Genomic DNA, 18,329 nt, shown 5'->3' on the forward strand with positions numbered 1-18,329 from the left:
GGACATAGCCCAAAGAAAGCTTAGACCCACAAGAATAAAGAATGTGTATAATTTGTGTACTGTATTTTTTTAATTCTGCTATTTTATTATCAAACAATATGCATGTACTCAAAGGAATTTTAAAAATGCGCGTATATGAACACATGAGATGGGAAGATTTCACCCACGAGAATAAAAAATGTATTTTTGTGTAATGTTTATTGTTTAATTTTGCTGACTTATTACTCGGATTGTGTCATACCAAAGATAGTAAGTGTAACTATCTTTGGTCATACCTAACACACACACGTCACACAGCTACTACTACTACTAAATAGACATGGGTTTAGAGACTAATAATTAGGCCTAATAGTATTAATAGAAACTATAGTTTTAACACGTAATTCTTTAGTAATAAATTATTTAAAAACACCATAAACTAAAGGCTGATTATTTCGACAATCCACACAAAACGCCGCTATTCTTCTATGAAATCGCACGCCGCAACAACAGCGGAGATAGGCCTAGAATCGTACCGCACTTGTGTAATCACTTCTTGTTGCTATACGCTTGGGTGCACACGGAACAAGAACATTTAACTGATGAATTATTCATGTTTATTTTGTGACGTTTCATGAGGGGGTCCCCAACTTATGTACGAAAAAAAAAATCGCCGCCCGCTGGCCATATTGCGCAATATCCGGGACGCCCGCTGGCCATAAAAAGGTACGCATACTGGCCAAACCTACCCAACCCTGTAGGAATTATCCCCTCTATGATTTTGACTTTCTAATTTGATGCGGGCGCCCTACTCCTCAATCAATTACTCTACCCCCCCCCCCCCCTAGAGCATTAGCAGATCCCCTCTATGATTTTGACTTTCTAATTTGATGCGGGCGCCCTACTCCATGGCTCACAATGGCGCCACCCATAGCTCTATTCTATCCCACAATGCCTTTCGAAATTGTTACGCGCTTCAGACGAACAGGAGATTCTTGTGTTATAATAGTCTGGGCTCCAGACGGAGTTTTTTCTTAATACAGTATTAGTAAAAATATAAATATTTTTGCACATATGGCGTTTCATACGTGTATTACTTGAGTGACAAAAATCGCGGTCGAAATAAAAACAAATAAATAAAAAAAAAAACAATACAGACTTGGGGAAAGTCTAGTGTTATAAGTTCTTTGGTAATTTTCTTCCAGTACTCGGCTATTCTAAGTTAGTTTTTTGTAATATTATACCCACAATACCTCACTTGTATTATAATACTGTACATACAGGGTATCGTAAGTGTTGAAATACAGTAGAGATTATTGTGTAATAATTAATAAAAATATTTGTTTTAAATCTGTGTAGATACAACAATATTTATCTTTGTTCCTAATTATTATTGTTTAAAATATGTATTATTATTATTTATTAAAACTTAGTCTATAATGTGACCATATTGTATGTAAACGAACTATTTTGTATAATAATTTAACCATTAAAGTTGTTTTTAATGTGTGTTGATCAACTGTTAAAATCATACCTGCTTTTGTACTTTATGATATAGACATTTCAAATGATAATTAACGGCATTTATTTTATCATAAAGAAGAGATTTTAAATCATTATATGTTGAATCTGGTAAGTAATATGTAGTTTTTGAGAAAAATGCAGCAAACATTTTTAGCATTTTTTTTTATAAAATATGAATTTTTATATCACTCGCTTAGAATAAACGCCTCCTTCAAATAAACACCCCCCCCCCCCCTCTAAGAATCCCAGGCGTTTATTTTTTTTCTCTCAAATAAACACCCTGCCACATGCATTATAAAATACACAATATGGTATTACAACACATTTCTATTTGTAGTAGAATTGAGTGACAAGATCTACAATTTACCAAGAATTTTGATACCTTTGTTTACTGTATTTTTTCACTTTTAGAAATCTGAACAATAAACGCCCGGGACGTTTATTCGAATAAACGCCCGGGACGTTTATTCGAATAAACGCCCGGGACGTTTAAATATCTATTATATTCACAATTTACACTATTACAGTTTTGTAATAATATTTTTTTCAATTACACTATTTCTTAAATTGTGCAATCATTTAATTTACCTTATTCTAGCTTTGCACAAATTTATTACATTTGTAGGATTTCGCAACATTTGGGAGATGAGCAAATGGCGGCCTCTATCTTGTCACGGCTAAAGTTAGGGAAATGATCCAAAATAACCAAAGTAAGTTCCTCAAATGTTTTCATCTCTTTTACTTCTAGTTGGTGATCATCGTTTTCAAATAAAAGCGCTGAATTTTTGATTGCAATGATTTTTTCATTTTCAAATTTGACCAATGTTAGGTCTTCTAAAAATGGACTTCCATGTATTCCAGGAATGGTGTACATAGCTGTACAAACTGGTTTAAAGTAGTCGATTTCACGGGGAGTCGGGTCAATGTCTCCGAAGGCATACCAAGCTTTGCTGTCGATATTAACTGGAAATTCGTATCTTTTATCATGTTTGTGCATTCGAGATATTACGCTACCGTTACGGACAAACTTAAAATATAGAAATCCAACATGATAAATGGGAGACTCGTCTTGGAAGTCGAGTGGTATTGGATCCCACGTCGCATGTCCTAGTCCGACATCAATTATGTGAAGATCTCCTGTTTTTGTGAGATGACGTACTATAAGACATAAATGGTTACTACCTGATTTCAGTACAGTACAGGAGCAGTAATAAACATCAAAGCCTATTGTATTTAAAAGTTCCTTCATAAATTGGTTGGCAACGTAGCAGCGACCACCCCTTCCTCTAAACATGTCTTCTTTAACTTCTTGAAATGATGGAAGATGACGATCTTCTGGTCTGGTGCTTAGATTGATAACATTTTGAAATGGTTCCACATGTAAGAACTTGTAGAGTATTTCTCTCATTAAGTTGAATCTGTTTTTGTTCAACTTTTCTTCTATGTTGGTGATGGACAACTTGTTCTCAAAGAACGCATGTGCTTCTTGTAAAACTCAGCATATTAATAGATCTGAAAGTTGAAAAAACGTTATCATGTACTCAATGAAAGAAAAGCTAAATTACTAAAACAGCAATGCCGTGAGATACAGTTGAAGGATATCGGATGAAATAAAAAATAAACCAACTAAATTAAATTTGTATTGGACAATACTATTTCCTCTCGGTGACAAGAAAACCAATAGCAAGTGTTTACATATGCTTGGTTTCCTGTTTAACAGATTAAATATGAATACATTATATAATGCGATATTGGTGTCTATGAACTATCAACGTGACCTGCATCTATTTTGTTTATTGTGTTTAGATGTTACTCGTGCATATGACGATTTCTTTTATTTTTCTTTGAAAGAAAATTTCAAAATGACAATAAGAAATAAAATATCTATTTAAACAAAGAAAGGAGGAACATTCTTGAAGAAAATGCTTATAAAAGAAAAGGCCCCAATTTTTTTAAATATTGATTTTATTAAATAAACAAAAATCAGACCTTTGCAAAAGGTTTTCAAACAAAATACAACACTAAAGCGTGGTTCCCACTAGCGACGCAACGCAAGGACGTAACGCAACGCAAGTGAATTGACCAATCACAAGCGATGGCTTATTCGCTTGTGATTGCTAACTGTCTATAACTTCGCTTGTCATTGGTTAAAACGCTTGCGTTGCGTTTACGTCCTTGCGTTACGTTCTAGTGGGAACCAAGCTTAATACTAAGTACCGTTCACACGCACAGCGTAAGACTGGCGTAACTTACGGTAAGTTAATCCACAGATTAAAATGCCCAGGTTTTCACATGTACGATTTGCACTGTCTTGATGACCGTCTTTGTTTTTTTAACCCATTTCTTGAAATACGGCCATCTTAGTTATAGTCACCGCTTGATTTACAATGCTGAGTTCAATCCTTTTTCGAGCAACACTCTGATTTTAGATTTTATTTACTAAATAATGCGCTTCAGCTCGAAGAGCAGAGAGCATTTTATACCAGCAATACAACAATACATACATTAAAAGTAATTGATAAATATCTTGAAATTAGGTCAAAGGTCGTTAATTAAGATGGGGTTATGTAGCTGTCGTTAATAATGCCATTTGTTGCATTGCGGCCATGACTTCTATAAATCTTGGTATCTTCAGTAGCAGCCAAAAAAGCTGGATTTGAGGATTTTTTTACAAAAGACCTTTAATTAAAAAATATCAGTTACAAACATTTCATTCAAAAAAAATATTACACAAAAAAAGAAGAGAAGCAGCAAAATTGAAAACGTTCGCAATTTACGCCGTAGGGCCTATGTGTGAACAGACTCTATGTGTGAACAGGCTCTATGTGTGAACAGGCTCTATGTGTGAACAGACTCTATGTGTGAACAGGCTCTATGTATGAACAGGCTCTTGGTGTATTAGCTCATATTTTAAAATGTAAACCTTTGTTGCAACAACATTGATAAAAATCATATCCATTGTTAGACGGCGGAATCTTTGTTGTACTTTCACTGTTTGACTGTTCAAATGTGAAGATACTGTATCTAAATAATGTGATAGTGTACAGTGGGTGGTGTGTACGTCATACACCATGTGACCTTTGAACTTATTCTATATAAGATATTGTAAACTACACTTGTTTAAGATCTATTGTCTCCCAAAACACGAAAAATAATAAAATCCGACTTTTAATAGGCCATTTTGTAGTTTTTAATAAAGTTATTCACTTCTCCCTATAGAAAAAAAACACAAAAAAAGATATATTGTTTCACAAGACAAAAATAAACGATTTTTCTGACAGACAATTTAGTATTTTTTGCTTTAAATTACATTTTTTCAGGTAAATAATTTTTTGCAATCCACTTTTTGGTCAAAGTAAATAACTAATGCGACATTCAAATGGCATATTCAACAAAAGATAAAAAAAAAAACAATTTTTGTTCAGGGGGACGATATCATTAACTGTCAATGTAAATACTGTATAGTAATAATATGCGGAGTCTATGTACCCGCATGTCATGCCACTTTTTGTTGTGACATTAGACAACAATTATTATCAATTCTATTTATTACTGTAGGTTTGTTACATCAATCTACATATCATTCTAGCCATTTTCATAATTAAGGAAAAAAACAAATAAAGCCACACTTGTTTTGATTTCAAAATAATTTTAATGAAGAATGTGCAATACATTGAAATTACTAATTTTCATTTGTTTAAAACTTTGGTTTAAAATTCTCGTCTTTATAGTTATAAAATTATTTTTTAAAAATCATGATTAATTGCTCCTGTAATTCGTAATGCAATCTGATTAAACCCGGAACACATGTTTTATACACTTATACTATACCTACAAGGTTCATGTTATTGCGTGTGTATGTTATTAACTGAAATTTGTACTATAACCTGAATTTATTTATTTACATTTATTTTACATTGTATTTATTATTAGTATTATTACCGGTAAGTATTTATTGTATCATTAAAATAATACACTATGTTGACTTTGTCTAGAACTTTCACCTTTCCAGATCCAGATGCACTACTGCTGTACAAGACTAGATACATAAGGAAGATAAGATTGGACTTTGTCCAAAACTTTCATCTCCAGATCCAGATGCACTACTGCTACAAGACTAGTTACATAAGGAAGATAAGATTGGGCTTTGTCCAGAACTTTCATCTTTCCAGATCCAGATGCACTACTGTACTGCTGTACAAGACTAGATACATAAGGAAGATAAGATTGGACTTTGTCCAGAACTTTCATCTTTCCAGATCCAGATGCACTACTGCTGTACAAGACTAGATACATAAGGAAGTTCAGATTGAGAAATCTTTGCAGCAATTTACATCTTAAAAATGTTGCAACATTTTGGAGATGAGCGAATGGCGGCTTTTATCACATCACGACTGAAGTTAGGGAAATGATCCAAGATAACCGAAATGAGTTCCCCAAATGTTTCAATTTTTTCTGCTTCCAATTGGTGATTATCATTTTCAAATAATAGTGTTGAATTTTTGATTGCAATGATTTTTTCGTTTTCAAATTTAACCAATGTTAGGTCTTCTAAAAATGGACTTTTATGAGCTCCGGGAATGGTGTACATAGCTGTACAAACTGGTTTAAAGTAGTCGATTTCACGGGGAGTTAGATCAATCTCTCCGAAGACATGCCATGCTTTGCTGTCGATATTACCTGGAAATTCGTATCTTTTATCATGTTTGTGCATTCGAGATATTACGCTACCGTTACGGACAAACTTGAAATATAGAAATCCAACATGATAAACGGGAGACTCGTCTTGGAAGTCGAGTGGTATTGGATCCCACGTCGCATGTCCTAGCCCGACATCAATTATGTGAAGATCTCCAGCTTTTGTGAGATGACGTACTATAAGACATACATGGTTACTACCTGATTTCAGTACAATACAGGAGCAGTTAAAAACATCAAAACCTATTGTACTTAAAAGTTCCTTCATAAATTGGTTGGCAACATAGCAGCGACCACCTCTTTCTCCAAACATGTCTTCTTTAATTTCTTGAAATGATGGAAGATGACGATCTTCTGGTCTGGTGCTGAGATTGATAACATTTTGAAATGGTTCCACATGTAAGAACTTGTAGAGTATTTCTCTCATCAAGTTAAATCTGTTTTTTTTTAACTTTTCTTCTATGTTGGTGATGGACAGCTTGTTCTCAAGGAACGCATGTGCTTCTTGTAAACTTAACATATTGATAGATCTGAAAGCGAACAGTTAAATTCAATTCATTCAAAATTTATTTAGAAACAGAAATAAAAAGAAGCATACATTTACAATAACTTAAATGGCAACAATAAATAAGAACTGTTTCAGTGATTGGAAAAAGAAGTAAAAGAATGTCTAGTCTAAGAACAACCTCATATACTGAAAGCCCGACTGAAAGCAACAACATGTTATTGCTTAGGAGAAAAAGTTTGGAGATACTTAAATATTCAAAATACAACTTTAAAAACTATTCTATATTATATTTTTGTTTAGATTGCCTTCAAATCAAAATAAAACAAAATGTAAAACTAAACGTTCGGTTAGAATGTTGAACTTTTGAAAAACGCTTTCCTCTTGAATTAACAGGAATATAATGTAGCAGCTATTTATCAGGATGAAATAGGCCTTTTTTCCATAAAATAAATGAAATAATGATACTTACCTACTTTACTTTAGTCTGAATAATCTTCAATCTTTTATACCATAATGTTTGCCTTGTAAGCATACATCAAGTCTCAGTAAATGCGATAAGATTGCGTAAATGTTTAATTTTCATATCTAATCTCAAATTTGAAATGTGAATAATCATGCTGTAGGCTACTTTGTAACTATTTACCTTTAAATATTGTTTAAATGAAAATAATATCCATCAGCTATCGGCCTATATCCCCTAATTCACAAACAATATTCTTTTTAAACTGGTTGAAACAACTCTCTGCCCATGTGAAAGTCACCGAAAGAAATGTTGAATTAGTTTTACTGTATGTAGGCTAATGTACGTATGTAGGCCCCTACATTTACAGTAGATCAAAGTTTTGTTTACTTAGAAACTTGTTTGTTTGACCGCCGCCGTGACATGATGACTTCATTGATATATGGTGATGACTTTTGTCATCGTCATATATTATCTAATAAAGAACATTTGTTTAACCTTTTTTATAAAGATATACAGTACTAGTGGATACGTGTCTATTTACCAATATAAATGATAAATGTGACACTTAGCATGTCTTGATTGTTTTGCATGCTATTGTTGTTAAAACTGTCAAAGGAAGATATGGTCGACATTGTAGGTGGTGTATGCTAGAACTATATAATATGACTTGAAATTTGGATCATTAAGTTCTGTCTACACTGTCGAACTAGTTTGACAAAAAGGTGTATATCGTATCATCATATCACTACCATATTTGAGAATATCACTACCATATTTGGGCACATCACACTTTTTTGTCAAACTGGTTTGTAGTGTTAGACAGAGCTTCAAACATTAAACAAAAATACTTTTTATTTTATTATAATATTTGTAAAGGACATTTTATATACATTATGTGTGAACAAATGGCAAGCTGGCTCTGATAGTAAACTTTATAATATATAGCCTACCTTTTTTTTATATAGCCTACTTGTTGGTGAGTGCAATGTTTTGTATTTTTTTTATATATGCGATATTTTATGTTCAACTTTGCGATAATAAAGTACAAGTTTTTACCTCAACCATGCCTATAGAAAATGATACTTTTTTTTCGTTTTAGTTATTTCATAAGTGGAATAAAAAGAAGTAAGCCTATGTTTTTCAAAATAATATGTATATATCAGTAAATTGAGAATATTAACTTTTAAATCATGGCAACACGTCGTACAACCGGACCATCATCGGCGGCGTGGCTACTAGGAGCTAGAGGGCGTTTGTTATTAAAATGAAAACACTTAACTCAGCCTGGCGTTTGCATATTGTTCTTTATTAATTCGAAAATATGCATATAATTAAGATATTGAATAAAACTTAATCTGAGGATGTGCTATCAACAATATACAGCTTTATTAAAAAAATTAATAATTATAAGTATACCATTATTTTAGTGAGTGAATATTTCTAGGCCAGCTGTAGAACCCAACCCACAAACACTGCTAGCACTGCAGCAGCAGCTTGACGTCAGTTTACACAAAATGCAACTTGGCCTACAGGCCTAGCCTAGGCTTAATTGTTTTGAAACATTTTAAATCAAGCTCAATGATTCATTTATTAAATGTAAATCAATATGAAACGAGTAATAGTGCAAAAAAACGGAACCACCGGAAATGGAAAGGTTTGTGCTTTAAAAAAAATTGTTTTCTATAGGGGCCTAGGCCTAGTATTTAAGTATAAAAATTTAACTTGATTTTACTAATACTAGGCCTAGAGTAGGACCCAGATTAGAAGTTAGAAAATTGTGTTTTTGTAAATAAGATGCAATTACTGTATACGGTGCTGGCTGTAATCATCATTAAGCTTATGTTATGCGCGATTTGAACGATTTGCGCAATTTGAAATTGCGCAAAAAAAATCCTTGCGCAATTTGAATTGAAACATGTGTTTCAAATTGCGCAAGCAACGTATTAAATTGCGCAAGTAATCTGCAAATTGCGCAAGGTTTTTCGACAGATTGTGAAATCATGCACACCCATATTTTTATAGTAATTTCTAAGAATGATTCAAAATTAAAGATAAATATCGCATTTCCTTATTTTAGTAGTGCAAATATTGTTATAAGTTAGCATACCGTCGAAGAACCGACGAAGGAAAACGAAGCGGTGGTGTTCCACCAGGCGGGCGCGGCGCGGGCGGCCGGCTATACTACTCTAGCCTAGCTAGGGTCTGGACTACTGATACTGACTAGGTTACATGGCCTAGCTTAAACTAATATTAAAAACTTAAAAAGTGAGTATTAAACATTATCTTCATTGAAATGGTCTTATTTATATAATAAAATACTAAATTTTAAACTCCTCTGCCTAGGCCTAGCCTAGCCATGTATGGGAAAATTTACAGTTCGTTTTCAAATTGCGCAAAGGAGTCATATTGCGCAAGAACTATCTTGCGCAATTTACAAATTGTGCAGCGCAATTTAAAATTGCGCAAAGATTTTCTTGCGCAATTTGAAATTGCGCAAGTTGATTGCGCAATTTGAAATTGCGCAAAAAAATCATTGCGCAATTTTAAATTGCGCAAGAATTCTTTGCGCAATTTCAAATTGCGCAAGGATTTTTTTGCGCAATTTCAAATTGCGCAAATCGTTCAAATCGCGCATAACACTTACACCCACAGCGCCCCCCCCCCCCCCCCCCCCCAGATGAGCGATAATAGAAACTGATGCAAAAATGCACTTTGTTTAAAATTTCTTCCACCTTTTTTTTAGTTGATATTTCTTGGAGATAGTTTGGATATGTTTCTGCATGAAGCAAACCGAGTTCTGAACATGCCAGGAACAACTGTGTACACAGCGAAAGGAGGAGTAGTTGAAGATATTAGAGTTATAAGGTAATAAGAGTAAATGTGTTATGCGCAATTTGCACAATTTGAAAATGTTATAAATATAAAGTATAAAACAATTTTTATTATCTTTTAATAAAGAGAGACCAAATATTGAAAGGCCAACTTTCAAGTCTAGTTAGCTGGCCTAAAAAACTTGAAGAGAAAGAGAGGCCGCATCACATGGATGATGAGCCAAAGTCCAAATTGGCAACGCAATTTCAGATGGGATATAGAATGAGATAGTGAAATATAAAAATTGATGGGCAGCAGTGGAATTTAATTTTTTACAATTTATATTAAATACCTACTATACCAATGATGTCCAATTTCTTTCAGAGATGATGAAGTTCTATATATATCTGAAGGAGAGGCGTTTGTTGGTAAGTTTATCATCGTGTAAATATCTGTCTACACTATCAAACTAGTTTGACCAAAAAAAATGTGATTTGCCCAAATATGGTAGTGATACGCCCAAATTTGGTAGTGATATGACATCATCATGTCCATATATAGGCACATCACATTTTGTTTTCACATAAAGTTTGATAGTGTAAACATAGCTTTAGACATGTACTGTATCAATGATGTTTGAATTGAATATTTATAGAGGCATCATAGAACTTAAAATTGTGTATTGTGATTGAATATACTTATTGTTGATATTTATTAAACTATTCAATTTTAGACCCCAAGTATGCAGTTGCGATGAGGCCTTTAATAACTAAATGTAATACCGATGAAGCCAGTATGAGTGTTGATCAGAACGATTGGGTCGCACTCAATGTCGGCGGAAAGAGATTCACTACAACAAGGTAATTCTTACAACTATTGATAGATTCTTAATTTGAAAAGATGTGAAAGATAAATCAGTCGGGGAAAAAATGGCTAAAGGCTTGCTACTTTCTAGGAGTTTTAAGTTATCAGGTAGCCTAAGTTGTTCGAACAAATCTGTAACATGACCACAGTGCCGATTTTGCCATTTTTCCCCTACCTAAAATGGAACTTTAGGAAAAAATGTAGACAGTGTGAAATGTGGTTTGTAGTAAGAACATTTTATGTTGATTTTAATACTGCTATTATTCTACCATAACTAAATTTAAATTACACCATAGACAAACAAATTTTCTTGTCTCGTGAACTAAACTATTTGAAAAAAATAATATAACAAAAGGTTCATGGGAATGTGGAATGGTAGTTCCACTCTTAAAAAGGGTAATTTTAAATTACAGCGACTTATAAATATTACAGCATAAAGGATGAACACAAGCGCGAAGTCGCTCTTTTTGTTTCAAGGAAATCAACATGATGGTCTCATCAGCTTTCTGCTTCTTTGTAGTTCCTTTACCAGTAACCTAGCAGCATCAGCAACGTCAATAGCATCAAGACCATCCTTGGCTACTGGATCTTCCTTGGCAACTGGATCATCCTTAGCAACAGGACCATCATTAGCAACTGGACACTCCTTAGCCACTGGATCTTCCTTAACAACAGGATCTTCCCTAACTACTGGATCTTCCTCAGCAACGGGTTCAACAATGAAAGTGACACCACACATGTCAGAGGTCGAACGCAATATACTAATGGCACTTGTAAATCAGTACCGTGGCGCAATTGAAAGCAGGAGAAATGACAGTAATGCTGTTCATCGCAAAGCAATTGCTTGGGCCTACGTCGAAAAAGAATATAATACGCAACCAATGGTGAGAAACCAACGAACGAAGAAACAACTGCGTAAAGCTTACGAAAATTTAAAAATGCGTTCAAAGAAAGACATAATGAAGAGACAAAAATTTATAAAACCGCAAGAAGATCAAAGAAAAACTGGGATAAGCGGCATGAACATGCACATGATGATGCAAGAGAGTGAGATTCCAGCTGAGATACGAACGCTACTAAACCCATATGATGCGCAAGATACATCATACCACAATGAACAATCAACCAGTATTCATGATGGTAAGCTGCTCCATGTGTATATTGCTAACTTTCCCTATTAAATGATATTTTCACTGCCTTTCTACTTTAACTAGTTAGTAATAAACAAGTTAAGTAGTACTTAAGTAGGTGTGGATATCTGCTTTCTTAAACTCAGCGCTATAAGACCAAAAGTCTATTTGAACACAAAAATTTTAAGAAGTGACTTAACTGTCCTCGGATGCTGTTTTTTAACTGGTATATATTCCTTATTATTGGATTATTGTACTTTTATATATATATTATAAATATTCTTGTCTTGTATGTTAAAAAGCTCTGGCATTTTACTTTTGTAGATTCATTATCGGGCACAGAAGAACAATCAGATTTGGCCTCATTAGACAGTACACATCAGGTTCGCCACGGTCACCAGGAACATTATCCAGACCAACGATTGGGCATTCAAAGCCCCACAAGTGACACCACCCACACTGATTACAGGTCAATTAAAAACCTTACAAACGATGTCGGTCAAACCGATTATAGATCAGTTGAGACCGCCACAAGTAACAGTATTAACAATGAGTGCAAATCGATGGAAATTACTACTAAACCGTTAACTAAGATGTTCACAAGTGCGCTACCGGTCGCTAGCGTTCCACAGGTGCAGATGGTGTCACCAGTGGCAGTAGGACACGATGCATTACCAACCAACATGGATGCAAAGAACATTTGGAGAAAAGAAATGTATCAGTCTACAGATTTAACATATGAGTATGAAGAACTGAAAGAAGAAAAGTATCATCCCAATGAGGAGGAGGACATGTATCATAGTGAGACTGACCCTCCTGCTAAACCGTGCGATGACGACCACCATCAGAGACATCAAGATGCTGCCACCAGTAATGAACAAGATGTTGAGGAGGAGGAACATGTGGAGAAACAAAGTATCGTCAAAGAAACTTCATTTAAAGAGCTGGAGATTCTTATCTTACAGACAAAGTTGGAAAATGAAAGACGAGAACATAAACTCAGAATACAACTACTACGACAGCAAATTAAGTTTTGGAAAAAGAAAACTATTAGCCAGAAATAAATGTTTTGCATGCTAAATTAAGATATGTATTTATTCTAATATGATGCTTCTCAATAATGCGTCCCACAGTGTATGTACTCTCTTACTGTATCCCGCTCATAGTTGTAAGTGACCACTCAAAGTTTTAGATGACCACTCAAAGTTATGTTATGTGACCACTTGTCATTGTGACCTTACGAACAAACACACATGGACAAATTTTTAAATATATTATATACCAAGCAGATGCATTCCCAGATAATCTAGCTCTTGTCATCAACGGTGAAGGATCGCAACTCATTCAGTCATGATACACCAACGTATCCCCCCAATTCTTCATATTTTATACAGTGTAACCGGTAGCATAACACAAAAAGTCCCCTTTTTTAGCACTCCTAGAGGGCACTCAAACACTGGGTAGTTGCATTGAGGCATCATGCTTTGGGGCACTTGGATTCATTTTAAAAATGCTAATTAATATATAAAGTTATCATGTGTAATATTTAATGAATTTTATGCTTTTGTGCTATACGTTATATAAATAAAATTAAAATAAAAAATAATATATATATATAGTAACATTTAGTAATTAGTGTAGGAATTTCCATATTGTTCAAATCCATTTTCTTAACATTCATAAACAGCATGAGAAATGATGTGTCATTCTGTGTTGTGTTTAGGGTAGATTTATAGTACACACAATGTGGTTTTGCGTTTGGTTTCCTCATTTAGATGTTTAGTGCCTAACTAAATTGTTAGCTTGCTCAAACCAAAATTCTAAGGTTAAATCTTTCTAAAGCTTGGTTCCCACTAGAACGTAACGCAAGGACGTAAACGCAACGCAAGCGTTTTAACCAATGACAAGCGAAGTTATAGACAGTTAGCAATCACAAGCGAATAAGCCATCGCTTGTGATTGGTCAATTCACTTGCGTTGCGTTACGTCCTTGCGTTGCGTCGCTAGTGGCAACCACGATTAATTAAGCATTACATTACTCTTTTTATTTTAGATTTTGACCCAATAGTATTTTTTTTTAGCTAGTCCACTTAATTATTTCTTTAACAAAAAATCTGACCAACTGTCCCTGTTTTTATATTGGTAATGTGCTTGAGGGGTTAGGGTTAGCATAACATACATTTTTGTTTTTTATTTGTGATTCAATATTCTGTATATCTTTACTGTGTCTTGTCATTAAGTGCTGTATAATACTTGTTTGGCTGTTGCTGCGTGTAATGTTCTATACAATAAACAAATTGTATTACATATTAATTTTGTATTTAACCATGTTTATTGAGGTTGATCCAAAACAGCATATGGTGACAATGAAGGGGCCTAAAACAAACCAAAAAAAAAAGGGTTTCATCATGCAAACATTCATTCATTCAAAGCAAGTAATTAGACAATCTGCAAGAGAAGAAAAAAGTTTAACCAGTAATTTGATTGGTTAGCAATTCTTTTCGACCTCTCTTGTGTGTAAAAAAATGTCCGTCTGATTGGATAGCAACTCTTTTCAACATCTAATGTGTGTGAACAAATTTCCTTCTGATTGGATAGCATCTCTTTTCACTTAGCACAAAGGTGCATCTTCCCAAATAACAATATAAAATATAACAATGAATTTACATACAGAAAAGTATAAACGAAAAAAAAACTATCAACCCCGTAGTAGAATACTATACACAGATGAATGCAAAACAAAATATAGTAAAAGTTTGTTAAAAATAAACTGATAACACAGCTTATTACAAACACCCACCAGAAATATATGGTACTTAACTAAAATAGAAAAAAGGTTTGTTCCCACCATAATAATAATAATTAGTCACTGCTAGCTACTTTTAGGCTTTAAAGATGTTAGGAGAAAAAAAAGAATATGATAAATTGTTGTTAAGTCATCTGAAATTGGTGTAATTTGTAAGATTAGATTAGACATTCTGAGTATCGTCAAGGGAAAACTACGGTAATTTACAATTGATGAATTTCTGAAAATAGCATGCCCACCTTAACACCGTTAATTACAATTTATAATTGTCAATGAACTTCTCTTTTTTGGTTTGATAGATCTTAACATGGCATGTACTACTGTAATTATTGTTTGTTTTCTTTTGAAACATTATTATTTTATTTGGAATTAAGAAAAAGTACAAAATCTGCCATAAAACATCCAGAGCAATAAAGACTAGTTGACGATTTGTTATATAAACGCTCGTACAAATGCTGACGCATCGTAAAACATTTACAACCTATCAATTGTTTTTATTGCATTCGCATGAGAGTCAACTCTGCTTAAGTACTTTGATTCTTTTTATTTATTTGTATAAAACTATAAATATCGAGGAAAGGCAATATGTCATAGTTTTATTAGTATTAAGATTCAAGATTCAATTTTATTTGCCAATTTAAGATCAAAATAATATGAGTACATTTTCAACATTAAAATCCAAAATGTATATATTAATAAAATTAGTACCATATAAAAATATTTAAACCTAGTTGAGATATATAATTTTAAAACAATCAATATTTAAAAACAGACATAAAATACCACATACAGATACAATATTTTAAAAGCAACATATAAGAACATAAAAATACTATAAACATTACTTTATACATGTTACAATAATTAGTTAAAATATGAAAGAAAGAAAACACACTTCTAATAAGTATATTGAAATCTTCAATTCAATTCAATCCAAAAAAAATTTAGCATAACATTATGCAATAACCAATTTAATCAATATTAACTTTTTTCAGGGGTCTTCCATGTATTGTCCCTTGAAACACAAAAAATGAAGGTCAAAATATTCTAAATTTAAATTGGCCATATCAAAGTAATATTAAAGTTATTCACTTTAAGTCGAAAATTCGAGCCAAAAACAACAAGTTTACGTAACGATTACGTAATGATTACATTTCGTCTGGAAAATTGTCGTAAGGGAAAGTAAACAAACATTTCAAACCACAAGTATGCATTATACATGATGCTAATTAGTATTGTTTACAACTCGTCACGGTTGAGAAGGTGTTTTCACAGATCGCGAGGAAGTTTTATGATGTAGCATACAGAGTAGCCAAACAAGCGCGTTGCATTATGAGATATGCTTTGATCGAAAACTTTGACTGGACGTCAAAGTTATTTTTTGAACAAAAAAATGTCTGTATTTCAGTTAAATGATTTTTTTTGTGATTAATTTTTGGCGAAAGTTAATAACTATTATGATACTTCAAAATGACCCATTTTTTCAAAATATTTATTTTTTTATTTTTTTGGAATTAGTCAAAGGGACAATACATCTTTAAGGTTTCTTTTAACTAGACTAGAGGACCAGTGAAATTACATTTTTACTGGTCATCCACTTGTTTTACTGGTCACAGAATATGGGAGATATTAGGGAGACCTTTAATATACTGTAACTTTAAAAAACTAGAAATGAGATACATTTAGTGCAAGTGTGAAATATTTTATAAGGAAATCGTAAAATTATTGATATTTTGTCAGGTTTTACTGAAATTTTAACTGGCCAAGCAAACTTGTTTATTATTTGACTATTTAACTGGTCCACCACACATTTAACTGCTCCACCACACATTTAACTGCTCCACCACACATTTAACTGCTCCACCACACATTTAACTGCTCCACCACACATTTAACTGCTCCACCACACATTTAACTGCTCCACCACACATTTAACTGCTCCACCACACATTTAACTGCTCCACCACACATTTAACTGCTTCACCACAAATTTAACTGATCCACTACACATTTAACTGGCCATTGGCTGGCGCTATTTCTAACGCGGTTTTTATTGATAAAAATGAAATTCATTATAACTAATAATTAATTCTTGTGATTTATTATCTGTTCATAAACTAAATTAATTTTTCATCTGTTAGATTCACCAAGATGTAAAATATATTAAATTTCATTATTCCTTCATTAATGTTTTCTGGAAAAAATGTTTATGAATAAAATAATCTACTCTTATTAAAGTTAATTTACTTTCAGACATTAAATAAAATGCAGCTTGTGAATTTACATATCAAAGGACTTAAGTGCTGACAGACAATCCAGCACATGTCTGTCTTCACATTGAATTATTATAGAAATGACAAATGGTTTAATTTGAGCTAATAAATATGTTTTATAGTTGCAGATTAACTTTTTTATCCCCATTTTTTTTTTTTTTTTTTGCAGAAGCACATTAATTGGAAGAGAGCCCTCTAGCATGCTAGCCAGAATGTTTACAGGCAATAGTATGTATCTTTTCATTAAAGATGTATTGTCCCCCAAAAACATGAAAAATGAATAATAATTAAATCAGACTTTGTAGTACTTCCACAAACAGAAAATGTTTAAAAAAAATAGTTTTTACTTATAAAATGACAAAATAAATGATTAAATTCAACCATAAACCCATTGGCTGGCTTGCTTTAAATTACAGTATTTTCAGGCTGGTAAATACATTTTTTTAGATCAAATTTTTGGTCAAAGTGAATAACTATTTACTGTATGTGACATTTGTCGTATTCGAGTGGACCGTTGAGTAGTTTTTCCGTTGAGTACTTCTTTAACGGAGTATTTTGAGCGTTGAGATTGTTCTTAACGAAAAAGCTTTTGTTGTCAACGTTTTCTATTCGAATGACTTTCTGTTGAGCACAAATTTACAATTCGAATACAAAAAGTACTCAACGAATCTTTACGTTGGCAACGAAAGTTCCCAATCGAATACGACAATTGAAATGGCATTATTCAACAAAAACATTTTTTTTTAAATGTTCAGAGGGACAAAAAACACCATGTCAAATTATCTCTACTACATTTTATTTCCTCTTTATTCAATTACCAGTATGTAAAAGAATTTATTGCAGTGACTGCCACAATACAATACATTACTACAGTAGAATATAGAATCCTTATTTTGACATGATCTTTAATGTTACTTGGAAAAATTGATTTTTTTCTATAAAAGAACACTGTCAAAATTGTCACTCAAGGGACAAGAATGAAACATTACTCCATAACATGAAAAGAGAATAAAGTTCATTTTATAATTGTCTGAAACTTAATTTAAACTCCTGTAATTTAATATCAAATAATGGTATATTCTGGTAAACAAGAACTTGATAATTGTTGATTTTAAACCAGAATTGGAAAATTGCTATTAATTGTGTAATTTAATATCTCTCCTTTTGGTCTACCATCAATTGTTGATAAAATATAACATTACAAGCGATACAGTCATTCCTCTATTTTACAAAAAAATCGATCTATCGCAATGATATCTTTAAAACATTTTTGA

General features: G+C 32.9%; 3 protein-coding genes across 4 annotated transcripts in view; 1 reads left to right on the forward strand and 2 right to left on the reverse strand.

Annotated features, from left to right (window-relative positions):
* Positions 1–2,096: 2,096 nt before the first annotated feature.
* LOC140047999 (uncharacterized) lies at positions 2,097–2,941 on the reverse strand. The gene has a single exon (XM_072093018.1). The coding sequence runs from the start codon at positions 2,909–2,911 to the stop codon at positions 2,117–2,119; it is 795 nt and encodes a 264-aa protein (XP_071949119.1). The 5' UTR covers positions 2,912–2,941; the 3' UTR covers positions 2,097–2,116.
* A 2,892-nt stretch (positions 2,942–5,833) lies between these two features.
* Positions 5,834–6,721, reverse strand: LOC140046675 (uncharacterized). Its single transcript, XM_072091379.1, has one exon. It carries the CDS (start codon positions 6,719–6,721, stop codon positions 5,834–5,836), a length of 888 nt encoding a protein of 295 aa, XP_071947480.1.
* Positions 6,722–8,420: 1,699 nt separating this feature from the next.
* LOC140046175 (BTB/POZ domain-containing protein KCTD9-like) overlaps positions 8,421–18,329 on the forward strand; it is a 28,063-nt gene continuing 18,154 nt past the window's right edge. The window contains exons 1-6 of one of the 2 annotated variants that reach the window (XM_072090732.1): positions 8,421–8,826; positions 9,916–10,037; positions 10,368–10,411; positions 10,717–10,843; positions 11,368–11,987; positions 12,302–14,764. In XM_072090732.1, coding sequence (XP_071946833.1) covers positions 8,779–8,826; positions 9,916–10,037; positions 10,368–10,411; positions 10,717–10,843; positions 11,368–11,987; positions 12,302–13,041 — 1,701 coding nt within the window. In that variant the 5' untranslated portion in view covers positions 8,421–8,778 and the 3' untranslated portion in view covers positions 13,042–14,764. Of the gene's footprint in view, positions 8,827–9,915; positions 10,038–10,367; positions 10,412–10,716; positions 10,844–11,367; positions 11,988–12,301; positions 14,765–17,224; positions 17,284–18,329 lie in introns of those variants that run through there. The other variant, XM_072090733.1, reaches the window with a different exon arrangement.

The sequence above is a fragment of the Antedon mediterranea genome, chromosome 4, assembly GCF_964355755.1.
Source record: "Antedon mediterranea chromosome 4, ecAntMedi1.1, whole genome shotgun sequence".
Classification (NCBI taxonomy): Eukaryota; Metazoa; Echinodermata; class Crinoidea; order Comatulida; family Antedonidae; genus Antedon; species Antedon mediterranea.

Coding starts and splice junctions, on each gene's coding strand:
- LOC140046675 (XM_072091379.1), bottom strand. CDS start 6,721: ATGTTAAGTTTACAAGAAGCACATGCGTTCCTTGAGAACAAGCTGTCC.
- LOC140047999 (XM_072093018.1), bottom strand. CDS start 2,911: ATGAGAGAAATACTCTACAAGTTCTTACATGTGGAACCATTTCAAAAT.